General features: G+C 38.2%; 1 protein-coding gene and 2 pseudogenes across 2 annotated transcripts; all 3 read left to right on the plus strand.

The window, feature by feature from the left end:
- The first annotated feature begins 857 nt into the window (after positions 1 to 857).
- On the plus strand, positions 858 to 2,286 carry LOC149040705 (RYamide receptor-like). Its single transcript, XM_089181735.1, has one exon. It carries the CDS (start codon positions 873 to 875, stop codon positions 1,869 to 1,871), a length of 999 nt encoding a protein of 332 aa, XP_089037861.1. The 5' UTR covers positions 858 to 872; the 3' UTR covers positions 1,872 to 2,286.
- A 5,258-nt stretch (positions 2,287 to 7,544) lies between these two features.
- On the plus strand, positions 7,545 to 8,616 carry LOC149040706 (RYamide receptor-like; annotated as a pseudogene).
- Positions 8,617 to 11,318: 2,702 nt separating this feature from the next.
- Positions 11,319 to 12,291, plus strand: LOC149040707 (QRFP-like peptide receptor; annotated as a pseudogene). The gene has a single exon (XR_016179600.1). The product of XR_016179600.1 is annotated as a QRFP-like peptide receptor (transcript).
- The last annotated feature ends 987 nt before the right edge of the window (positions 12,292 to 13,278 follow it).

The following is a 13,278-nucleotide window of genomic DNA, read 5'->3' on the forward strand; positions in this document are numbered from 1 at the left end:
AATTTACATCGTAAGCCATATGAATTCTGTCATGTAAATTTGTTAAATTATTACAAGTTCTCCTGGTGAATTATGAAACCATACCATTTTTCTCGCATATAGGAAATCGGCTTTGTCCCGGTGTTTCCTTCCCTTTTATTATAACTTCCTGAAAGTTTTCTTTAAAACTCCAACCAGTCTACTGAGCAACAAGCTCAGGCTAATTAAACTTCCGATGGCAACATAATTAAAAATGAATTCTGAATTGAAAAGAAGACTTATGAAGCCATACCATTTTTTATCGCACATAAGAAGTCGGCCTTATATTGTCCTCTACCCTTCCTTTTTGTTACGACTTCGTGAAAATTTTCTTTAATACTCCAATAAGTTTACTAAGCAACAAGACTAATCAGTAAGTTCGAGGCTGGATTAAACTTTCGATGGCAACATAATTAAAAATAAACTCTGAATTGAAAAGAAGATTGTAGATCTTTTCGCTACCAGCTGTCAACCGTTATTCTATATCAGTAAACATCTGCGGCTGGGCTATTTCTGGAGCCATTAGAACAATATTGATAATGATTATATAAACTCATATAAGATGGGCTCCTGCTTATAAACTTGAGAAATTGTCCCTTTTGCCGACAATATTTGAAAAAGCATATCGATTGCTTAATTTCGGACAACAGCTGATTCCAACCATACTTTTCTTAGTTAGAGGTCTCAGGTGAAGACTGTCGATTTTCGAGAATTTTCCTAGGTATGTTCATTGATTAAACATGTGAAAGTTTGATCTATATAAGATGGATAGGCTGTGTTTTCATCCAGTCGAGTTTAGGTACCCACCGCAAGGCTGTTGGCTAAAGAAAAACCTGATCTCTTGGTATCGAAAAATGTCTGCAAACGTGACAGCAATGGTGAATAGAACACAGTCCATGTCGAGTTGCTTCAACCCCACAGCGAGAAGAATTGGAGGAACCTTCGCCTACTGTCTGCTATTTGTTGTGTCGCTGGCTGCGAATACCTTCATTGGAATAATTGTCTATAGGACGAAAACTATGAGAACACCAATCAACATTTTGATAGTAAACATGGCACTCTCCGATCTGTTGTTCCCGATTTTCCTCTTTCCTAAAATTTTTGTAGAGTTAAACACGGCCGGCCACTGGCTGGTTGGCGGTCCCCTTGGCCATGCGGCGTGTAAACTGAGTTCCTTCGCTGCAGATGTCTTAACTCTAGTGTCAATTCAGAGCCTGTTGTTGATCGCAGTGGATCGATTTGTAGCTGTAGTATTTCCTCTCCGTTCCCCACTGATCAGTTCAAAGCAGTGCCGGTACTTCATTCTCGTCATTTGGATCATCGCCATGGCAGTCCATTGCCCATATTTGATCGCCTTTACAGTTCTTGAGTATTCAGAAGGGCTGTTTTGTCGGTGGCAGCGGAATGACATATTTGGAGAGTCCCTATCGCAGCAAACCTACGTACTGGGATTGATCGTTGTTACCATCTATGTCCCTTTGGTTTTGATTTCCATACTTTATTTTGTCATTTCCTTAAAAATTAAATCGCAGAATATTCCAGGGAAGCAATCAGCTAACGCAAGAGAACGGCGTTTGAAGAAAGAAAGAAATGTTCTTAATATGTCCGTTGCCATTGTCCTGGTGTTCGCCGTATGCTGGTTGCCACTCAGCATCTACTCCTTGCTGTTCCATTATTCATCAAACATGGCTATGAGGTCATCTTGTGGCATGGAATACTTTAAAATTATTGCCTTTCTTATGGCGCGCTCGTACTGTGCTGTAAATCCTTGCATCTGTTTTATCTTCAGTGGTAGTTATCGTCAAGGTCTCAAGAATCTCTTCGGTTGTTTTCCTACAGGCGAAGCTGCTTAGTTATCGTTTTCTCCCCAGCCTTCTGCATGCTGTTTGGATTTATCCGCGCATTGATGTGGCTGAACATGCCCGCCGTTTCTTTATCCCTATTTATAGAGAATTTGAGCAGAGAAATTTTTGAGACGCGGGCAGCAACAGGAGAAAGAATAAAACTAAAACCTGGCGCGATTTGATACTAATTTATCGACCGTAAGGAATAAGAACTTTTAACTTGCGGCTGCCGTCGATGCTCAAGCTCTCTAATAACTACACTTATGAAGTAGTTGGTGCAGCGAAACCCATCCATCAACTGATTTACTGTTTGGTGACAGCAAACTTTCCACATTTTACAACTCTGGCCATCTCTTTCTGACTTGTTGAAACTGTTCGTAATCCCTTTTAGAAGAGCCTCGCTATATTGTTTCTGAAATTTTTGACTTGGCACCCGAAAAAAGACGGCCCGTATGTATTTTCAACTGGTCAGGGCAAAGTGACAATAGACGTTGTTGAGATAATGTGGGATCTCCTTAAGACACACGCCAGCGGCAACGCGTAATAAATTAAAGAAAAACTTTAGAGCTGAATTTAAACAGAAAGGGAATACTGTAAACGTTGAAGCGGCAACGTGAAATAAATTAAAGAAGAAGCTTTAGAGTTGGAGTTAATCAGAAAGGAAATACTGTAAACGTTGTAGCGGCAACGTGTAATAAATTAAAGAAGAAGCTTTAGAGTTGGAGTTAATCAGAAAGGGAATACTGTAAACGTTGTAGCGGCAACGCGTAATTGATTAACGAAGAAGCTTCCGTGAGCACAATTCTTGGTACCATTTGTCCAGTTTGCTCATGCAAGCCAGTTTCCTTCAAACGCCCCAATGGTTGTTGGAACTGTGGTTTCAGGATTTCCGGTTTTAATGTTTATATAACGATCATTTTAAATATTTCAGACTCAGCCTGTAAAGTGACGATCAATAAGCTGTTATAATTAGATGAGAAAAAATAAAGTCTGATTTAAATTCAAGATGAAATAAATAACATCAAAAAAAGCTATGCAGACTGGTTTTTCTCTCATAAGCTAAATTGTTATTACAGTTATTCCTCTCAAGTTCCGTATTTATTGGATTGACGCCTCACCTCGATTATGGGCCCTCCCCTCTCCTTCTGCTTCCCCCTGTCCACCCCCCTGCTTGCAAAAAAAATCGTAGTGTATAGGAGGAGGCTCTTTAGAAGGCGATGGTTAACGGTTAAAATTTCGGCCATTTTACGGCTAGCGGTTAACTTCCTTCCTTTGTGATTACCAAGAAAATTTTTACTGTTAACTTTTTTGCGACTAAAGGTTAAAATTTGCCAATTTTTCCGCCTAACGGCTAAACTTTTAGGCCGTTTTATGCCTAACGGTTAACCCGATCGAGAGCCTCTAAGAAGAGTATAACTTATTCAATATTTCCTTACAATCTCGAAATTCACTGCCTATAGTTCATCTTCGAGTATTGTTATTATTTATCATTTTGTGGCGAAATAAACTAAATACTTGCTGAAAATGAATAAAATCAAACAAGCACCCACCTCGAATAAGCGGTCACTCTGAGGGCCTAAAATATTTATTAAGAGCCCAGGACGTTTACCCGAATAAATACGGCAATCCTTGATTTACGCACATACATGCGGTCGATTAAACCACGAACTTATAAAGGAATTCGGCGGAAAACTGCAATCCCTTCCTGATAGATTATACTGATGTTTTGAAATTGACCTTCATTACCAAGAGTTTTGCTAGAAAGGCAGCTTTCAATAGGCTAAGCTTTTACGATGGAAAAGTAAATCCGACTCAGTAAAAGAAGTTTGGCTTAAGACAGTTAATGAAAGTTAATGAAAATTATTTGTTAGTAAACAGCTTTGTTTGTTTATTGAGAATATAGTTAGTTCTCTGAAAACTGCTCAAAGTCAAAGATTTGTTAAAAAAAGGGAAATTATCGTTTGCTTAAAAAAACTTCAGAGATACAGTTCATCGAAACCGATATTTATTCTTTTTTACTCTTTCGTCCTTTTGTTCTTCTTTGATAGTCATATCACCTGCACTTTGGTTTCACCGCGGGGACTGAAATTTGTCCCTCGGCGATGTTTACTTTTGAAGAGTCCTCGCCGAAGCACAGAAGGTTGATGAGCGTATGCGGTCGTTTAAGACGTTTACAGCAAAGGAGATGCTGTAATCCTCCAAAATATCTTAAGTAAAATTAGAGAATAACAATAATCTTGTTCGTGGCTTGTATGAATTTTTTTCGTTTTAAAAAGTGCGAAAAGCTGAAAGCAGACGGAAAAAGTTGCATAGTCACCTTTTGCAATACTATTTGCCGTTAAAGTCACGTTTAACTTCTCTATTTTAGAACAACTTCCTTTCTTATACGTGATGATTCTGAGACAAGCTGTCAACTGTCATTCAACAACACTAAACTATTCTATTTCGGTACTCGCCATTCTATCGCGTGCTTTATTCATGTTTGCCTTTAGATTCAGATCACGTCTTGCGTTGAACTACCTTCCTTAGAAATGGCTTGTTTTTCCTCTTCAATATTTAAATGCATCTCTCTCAAGTTGTTGTTTTCACTTCTCGTCTTCCAATTCTGTGTGTAATCATTCTCATGTTCAACAAATCGGACTCCCCCTTCGCAGTTGTTCGATTTTGTTAATTACTCGTGTGATTACAGACCACTATTAGACTCCACTCGGTCCCATTACCATTACTAATATGTTTCGCTTTCAATGGAAATTATCGTCGAGGCCTTAAGAATCTCTTTAGCTGATTTCTCTCTGGTTGATCTAAATGCTTTTTTGTAGTTTGACCCCGAGCTGTTGCATGTTAGCTCACCTGCTTACGATGTTTCTGGTGCAGATACACAATATATCAGCCTTACTGCTGATATATAACAAAAATGGGCTCATTAATACTACTTTTGAATAATGACATTGAGACGAGGTTTAAAGGTTGGGATACAACTCAATCGACCCCGCAAAAACAAAAAATAAACAGATATCTTGTCTACTGGTATTCTGGTACTTGCTTATTCAAAATGACCGGCCAAGGAGGTTGAAATAAACCAACATCTTCAAAATCCTCAGAAAAAAGTCACTTCAGACCGCACGACTTCATGTATATACCTAACTAGCAGCTCAAAGAATTTTTAAGAAAATTTGCATGACGGCTTAAGCTATTATTTAGAATAATTATGGCTTAATGATAGTTTGATATTTATAATTCTAGGTACATATTTTGTAAACATGTTTTTGTAGAGCGCTGTCGTTGAAATTTTCCCAAGAGGTAAAAGGATCAGATAGAAAATAAGATCGAATTGATCACATGTAGCCTCCAGTTAATAAAGACAAAACACATTATGTAACCACAGCTCTTTCATGACCATTGCGTTCACGAAAACTTAACCCGTCCCCGCCCTGTTATACCCGAAAACGTATAATTAAAATCCTCATTTTTTCACAATTAAAAGCAAGTTAACATATTGTTTGAATGAGTGTGCTTGAAATGGTTTTTAAACGAAGGGAAGATAATATAAGAAAAGATACGCATAACTTGACACACATTCCTCGCTTTTTGTTAGCTGATATAAGTTTTTCACGACTCATTGTGGGTGGGAAACTGACATCCGTCAATCGTCTTTTACGCAAATAGTAAGCAAACAAGCGATCAATTAACAAATACAAAAATCAGCATCAAGTTACTGAAGCACAAATTTATGATGTGTATTGAAAGCGTCAAAAAACCTTTACAGTTTTACACCGAATATACTGTTGCAATTAACAAAGATGTTTATAAATAAGGACATGCACGTTATTTTGTGGCAGATTCTTTCCACGAGGTAGTATCGCTTCTTTATAGCTAATTTTTACGACACAAAATAAAAAAAATTGATAACTAACAAGTTCTCAGGGAAGTCTCTCCTTTACTTAAAGTGAATGTTGTAATTACCAGCTGTTTACATACACGTCAAGAGATGAAAATAGACTGAGAAAATGGAACTTTCTAAAACTGATCCTGAGCCCTATGATATTTCTATTCAAAGTACAATTATCCAAATGTGATCATTCCCAACTATTTCATTTGAGGTAACTACGGTTGCGATACTTTTGCTAATCAAAATGAAGGTTCAGCGTACATCTGTCGATATTCTTAAATTTCTGGAGAAGCTAACGTATGCAATTTAGAACAATAATAATATCTATGCAGATCATCACTGCCGTTCACTTAAAAAAAGTGCGTTCAGAGCTGTTGGCTGAATGTCGGCAAATGTGACCGCAACGATGAATGGAACACAGGTACCGGGCTGCTTAAATCCAGTTACTGAGGGAAAGGGAATCGGATTAACCCTTGCTTACAGCTTTTATAAAATAACAAAATACAAAATAAAGACAGGAAAAAGTTAATAAGCGAGTAAGTAAGTTTTTACTATGGGAAAAATCATTTGGATCTGTTCCTCATGGAAAACTAGATCCAACTCAGTAAAAGAAGTTGGACTAAAGAAAGTAAATGAAAGGTATTTGTCAGTAATCAGCTTTGTTTTGTTTATTGAGACTAAAGGTAGCCCCCCGAGAACTACTCAGTGCCAAAGCTTGGTTAAAGAAAGGAAAATTATCCTTTTCTTAAAACAACTTCAGGGATACGGTTCATCGAAACCGATATTTATCCTTTTTTACTCTTTTGTCCTTTTGTTCTTCTTTGATAGTCATATCACCTGTACTTTGGTTTTACCGCGGGGACTGAATTTTGTTGCTCAACGATGTTTACATTTTGAATAGATGGCCTCGCCGCAGCACAGAAGGTTAATGAGTGTATGCGATCGTTTAAGTCGGTTAAAGCAATGGAGATATCATCTTTGCTCGAATACAGAAACAAGATTAAAGGAAAAATTTACATTGTAAGCCATATGAATTCTGTCATGTAAATTTGTTAAATTATTACAAGTTCTCCTGGTGAATTATGAAACCATACCATTTTTCTCGCATACAGGAAATCGGCTTTGTCCCGGTGTTTCCTTCCCTTTTATTACAACTTCGTGAAAGTTTTCTTTAAAACTCCAACCAGTCTACTGAGCAACAAGCTCAGGCTAATTAAACTTTCGATGGCAACATAATTAAAAATAAATTCTGAATTGAAAAGAAGACTTATGAAGTCATACCATTTTTTATCGCACATAAGAAGTCGGCCTTATATTGTCCTCTACCCTTCCTTTTTGTTACGACTTCGTGAAAATTTTCTTTAATACTCCAATAAGTTTACTAAGCAACAAGACTAATCAGTAAGTTCGAGGCTGGATTAAACTTTCGATGGCAACATAATTAAAAATAAACTCTGAATTGAAAAGAAGATTGTAGATCTTTTCGTCACTAGCTGTCAACTGTTATTCTATATCAGTAAACATCTGTGGCTGGGCTATTTCTGGAGTCATTGGAACAATATTGATAATGATTATATAAACTCATATAGGATGGGCTCCTGCTTATAAACTTGAGAAAATTGTCCCTTTTGCCGACAATATTTGAAAAAGCATATCGTTTGCTTAATTTCGGACAACAGCTGATTCCAACCATACTTTTCTTAGTTAGAGGTCTCAGGTGAAGACTGTCGATTTTCTAGAATTTTTCCGGGTATGTTCATTAATTAAACATGTGAAAGTTTGATCTATATAAGATGGATAGGCTGTGTTTTCAACCAGTCGAGTTTAGGTACCCACCGCAAGGCTGTTGGCTGAAGAAAAACCTGATCTCTTGGTATCGAAAAATGTCTGCAAACGTGACAGCAATGGTGAATGGAACACAGTCCATGTCGAGCTGCTTCAACCCCACAGCGAGAAGAATTGGTCAAACCTTCGCCTACTGTCTGCTATTTGTTGTGTCGCTGGCTGCGAATACCTTCATTGGAATAATTGTCTATAGGACGAAAACTATGAGAACACCAATCAACATTTTGATTGTCAACATGGCACTCTCCGATCTGTTGTTCCCGATTTTCCTCTTTCCTAAAATTTTTGTAGAGTTAAACACGGCCAGCTACTGGCTGGTTGGCGGTCCCCTTGGCCATGCGGCGTGTAAACTGAGTTCCTTCGCTACAGATGTCTCAACTCTAGTGTCATATCAGAGCCTGTTGTTGATCGCAGTGGATCGATTTGGGGCTGTAGTATTTCCTCTCCGTTCCCCACTGATTAGTTCAAAGCAGTGCCGGTACTTCATTCTCGTCATTTGGATCATCGCCATGGCAGTCCATTGTCCATATTTGATCGCCCTGAAAGTTGTCGAGTATCCAGAGGGGCTGTTTTGATACATTTGGAGAGTCCGTATCGCAGCAAACCTACACACTGGGATTGATCGTTGTTACCAACTATGTCCCTTTGGTTTCTATTTCCATGCTTTATTTTGCCATTGCCTTAAGAATTAAATCGCAGAAGATGCCAGGGGAACAATCAGCTAACGCAAGAGAACGGCGTTTGAAGAAAGAAAGAAATGTTCTTAAAATGTCCGTTGCCATTGTCTTGGTGTTTGCCGTATGCTGGTTGCCATTCAGCATCTACTTCTTGCTGTCCCTTTATTCATCAAACATAGCCATATGGTCATCTTGTGGCATGCAATACTTCAGAACTATTGCCATTCTTCTGGGGTGCTCGTACTGTGCTATAAATCCTTGCATCTGTTTTATCTTCAGTGGTAATTATCGTCAAGGTCTCAAGAATCTCTTCGGTTGTTTTCCTACAGGCGAAGCTGCTTAGTTATCGTTTTCTCCCCAGCCTTCTGCATGCTGTTTAGATTTATCCGCGCATTGATGTGGCTGAACATGCCCGCCGTTTCTTTATCCCTATTTATAGAGAATTTGAGCAGAGAAATTTTTGAGACGCGGGCAGCAACAGGAGAAAGAATAAAACTAAATCTGGCGCGATTTGATACTAATTCATCGACCGTAAGGAATAAGAACTTTTAACTTGCGGCTGCCGTCCGCGTCTGCCGTCGATGCTCAAGCTCTCTAATAACTACACTTATGAAGTAGTTGGTGCAGCGAAACCCATCCATCAACTCATTTACTGTTTGGTGACAGCAAACTTTCCACATTTTACAACTCTGGCCATCTCTTTCTGACTTGTTGAAACTGTTCGTAATCCCTTTTAGAAGAGCCTCGCTATATTGCTTCTGAAATTTTTGACTTGGCACCCCAAAAAAGACAGCCCGTGTGTATTTTCAACTGGTCAGGCAAAGTGACAATAGACGTTGTTGAGATAATGTGGGATCTCCTTAAGACACACGCCAGCGGCAACACGTAATAAATTAAAGAAAAAAGTTAGAGCTGAATTTAAACAGAAAGGGAATACTGTAAACGTTGAAGCGGCAACGTGAAATAAATTAAAGAAGAAGCTTTAGAGTTGGAGTTAATCAGAAAGGAAATACTGTAAACGTTGTAGCGGCAACGCGTAATTGATTAAAGAAGAAGCTTCCGTGAGCACAATTCTTGGTACCATTTGTCCAGTTTGCTCATGCAAGCTAGTTTCCTTCAAACGCCCCAATAGTTGTTTGAACTGTGGTTTCAGGATTTCCGACTTTAATGTTTATATAACAATCATTTTAAATATTTCAGACTCAGCCTGTAAAATGAAAGACTTTTTTCGATCAATAAGCTGCTATAATTAGATGAGAAAAATAAAGTGATTTAAATCCAAGATGAAATAAATAACATCAAAAAAAGCTATGCGGACTGGTTTTTCTCTCATAAGCTAAATTGTTATTACGGTTATTCCTCTCAAGTTCCGTATTTATTGGATTGACGCCTCACCTCGATTATGGGCCCTCCCCTCTACTTCTGCTTCCCCCTCCCCACCCCCCTGCTTGCAAAAAAAATCGTGGTGTATAGGAGAAGGCTCTTCAGAAGGCGATGGTTAACGGGTAAAATGTCGGCCATTTTACGGCTAGCGGTTAACTTCCTTTCTTTGTGATTACCAAGAAAATTTTTACTGTTAATTTTTTTTGCGACTAAAGGTTAAAATTTGCCAATTTTTCCGCCTTACAGCTAAACTTTTAGGCCGTTTTATGCCTAACGGTTAACCCGATTGAGAGCCTCTGAGAGGAGTATAACTTATTCAATATTTCCTTACAATCTCGAAATTTATTGCCTATGGTACATCTTCACGTATTGTTATTATTTATCATTTTGTGACGAAATAAACTAAATACTTGCTGAAAATGAAATAAATCACAAAAGCGCCCTCCTCGAATAAGCGGTTACTCTGAAAGTCTAAAAATGCATTAAGCACCCAGGGCGTTTACTCGAAAAAATACGGCGATCCTTGTTTTACGCACATGCACGACGTCGATTTAACCACGAACTTAAATGAGAATTCATTGTCGGCGGAAAACTGCAATCCCTTCCTGATAGATTATGCTGATGTTTTGAAATTGACTTTCATTACTGAGAGTTTTGCTAGAACGCAGCTTTTGACAGGCTAAGCCCAAACACTTAAAGTAAAGAGTGCTTCATCATGCTTCATGAGTGATAATCTCCCAGTGGTCTTAATTGTTCTAAAAGTGTCCCGCGGACTGGTAACGAATTAGCAGGTGATAACGTAGAAAACTGTCAAACTTTCTTCTACATTTCTCCTACTTTCCGGCTCCACCATAGTTGCCGACGTGTCTTCACAGTTTTCTACGTCGTAGCTATGTAATATGATCGTTTTGGCCGCGCGCTTAATGGCGGTACTTTTTGGCCGCCAAATCGTACTTTCAATGCACATAAAATTGGTCAAGGAGAACTCTCTAGGCGCTAAGGTCGATTATTTCTAACTTTAAAAACAGCTATTAACCGGAAAATGCAAAAAAAAAATTCGCGTCACAGGCACTTTAAGACATGATCCATGGCAACAAACCCAAACAATTTAAAAATTCAAACATCCCTTTTACAATTTCTTTTTTTAACCTGCCGAAATACGTTAAAGAATTCTAAGTAATTAGAGTTAAAGTGCCCATGACACAAAATTTTTTTTGGCGTAAATATTTAGCTTATTATGTGTATAAACCAATTCCCATAAAAGAAAAATTTCAAAAAACTTAGAACTCGGTTTTTTCAGGCCCTAAAGCGCTTTTATTTTGTCTTAAAAGTGTCCCGTGGACTTGTAACGAATTAGCGGGTGATAACGTAGAAAACTGTGAAACTTTCTTCTAGATTTCTCCTTCTTTCCGGCTCCACCATAGTTGCCGACGGCAATTTTAAAAACAGCTATTAACTGGAAAATACAAAAGAAAATTTCGTGATCTATGACAACAAACCCAAATAAAGACCTTAAATAATTGGTTTCAGTGTGCATCATCAAAATAAAATATTCAAATTTTCACATCACTTTCACAGCAAGCGGTAATACAAATAGAGGTGTTTGTGACTTCCATAAGATAATACTTGACTTTAACGGTGACTGAAGAACGCGTCTACGAAATGTCCACGAACTTGAGCGCAACAATGAATGCAACTCAGCCGTTGAACTGCTATAATCCCACAGCATTGAGGATTGGGCACACAATTACTTACTGCGTAATATTTATTATTTCTGTGGTTGGAAATTCCTTTATTGCAATAATTGTTTACAAGACAAAAACCATGCGAAAACCCATCAACTATCTAATTGTGAACATGGCTATGTCAGACCTACTGTTCCCGATATTCTTGATCCCGAAAACTGTAGTAGAGATACATGACGATGATTGGCCCATTGGAGGCCATCTTGGCGAGGTTTTGTGTAAGCTCGCTCCTTTTTCAGCCGATCTCTCCTCTGCTGTGTCAATTTAGAGCCTTGTGCTAATAGCAGTGGATCGATTTGTAGCTGTAGTATTTCCCCTCCGTTCCCCGCTCTTCAGTTCAAAATTGTACCGCTTCTTTATTCTCGCCACGTGGATCATCGCCATGGCTTCATTCATCCCGTATCTGGTCGCGTTCAAGCTGGTCGAATATGATCATGAGTACAAGTGTGTGCGGCAATGGATGCGTGTTTTTGACTCCTCCTCGGTGACAAAATACTTTATGGCACTTTTTATTGCATTTTTTTTATATTCCCTTCGTTCTGATGTTTATTCTATATCTTGCCATTTTTTTGAAACTGAAGTCCCAGAGAGGACCAGGCGAACACTCAATGAACGCTCAAATTCAGCGCTTGAGAAGGGAGAGAAATGCGCTGAAGCTTTCCATTGCTATTGTGTTAGGGTTCGCTGTATGCTGGATTCCATTCAGTATTTTTGCATTAGTACGTATGTTTGCAGATGAAAACAATGCTACAATGTCCTGTGGATTCAAACAGTTATTAGAGCAAGTTGCTCTGCTACTGAGTCGAACAAATAGCGCTATGAACCCCTGCATCTGTTTTATTTTCAGTGGAAATTATGGCCAAGGTCTTAAGAATCTCCTCGGCTGCTGAGTGAGTTGCCAGGGCTACTAAAGATGCAATGTATCATGGCAGCCGCTTTGGAGTATAATAACAATTTTTTGTAAACTGAACTGAAACTAAATTAAATACATCATTATGAAAAGTAAAGAACATCAACACTACATACTATACAGAACACAGGGAGAAACTTATCATTTTATCAATCACTTTATCGTAGATTAGACCATATCAGATTTATTAATTATTAGACCAGATCAGATGTATTAATCCAAATTTTCTAGATTCCGAACGCTCAATCACCAACTTTGTTTCGTGAGGAAACATTTACGGGGCATCATATATTGCTTACTTCTGGTAAGAATACAATGTAAGAAAGTTTTTAATTTGGCCTCGTTAATTTAAACAGGTGCTCATACTGGTAAAACATTAGCAACACTTACATGGAGTTTCGAAAATAGGATATCAAATGTCGGTGAACGTGACCGCAACGATAAATGGAACACAGGTACGGAGCTGCTTAAATCCAGTTACTGAGGGAAAGAGAATCTGATTCAACTTTGCTAACAGCTTTTATAAAATAAAAAATAAATAAATAAAGACAGGAAAAAAGTTAATAAGCGAGTAAGGAAAGAAGTTTTTACTGTGGGAAAAATCTTTTGGATCTGTTCCTCATGCAGAACTAAATCCAACTCAGTAATGTATATACCGTCTTTATTTTGTAGTTTGTTATTTTCTTCCCCTGCGAGGCGTGATCTGAATTAAAAAGGCAATAAAATTAAGCAAATGACTGGAAAGCAAATACTGAAATAGCGTTATTTGTTGAATAACGTTTGACAGCTGGTTCCGTGTGATAACAGCCTATAATTAGTGAAGGAAAATGTTCCAAGATGTAGTGCACAGTATTTTAAAGGATTATAGAGAAACCAAGAGTTTCTTTTGACCCCGAGGTAAAAGCAAATTACAAAGTGGCCGGTGATATGAGTGCTAAGGAGGGAATTGATGAAGTTTAAATAGCGC

The sequence above is a fragment of the Pocillopora damicornis genome, chromosome 9 (genome assembly GCF_964200805.1).
Source record: "Pocillopora damicornis chromosome 9, jaPocDami1.2, whole genome shotgun sequence".
NCBI classification, from domain to species: Eukaryota; Metazoa; Cnidaria; class Anthozoa; order Scleractinia; family Pocilloporidae; genus Pocillopora; species Pocillopora damicornis.

Coding starts and splice junctions, on each gene's coding strand:
- LOC149040705 (XM_089181735.1), top strand. CDS start 873: ATGTCTGCAAACGTGACAGCAATGGTGAATAGAACACAGTCCATGTCG.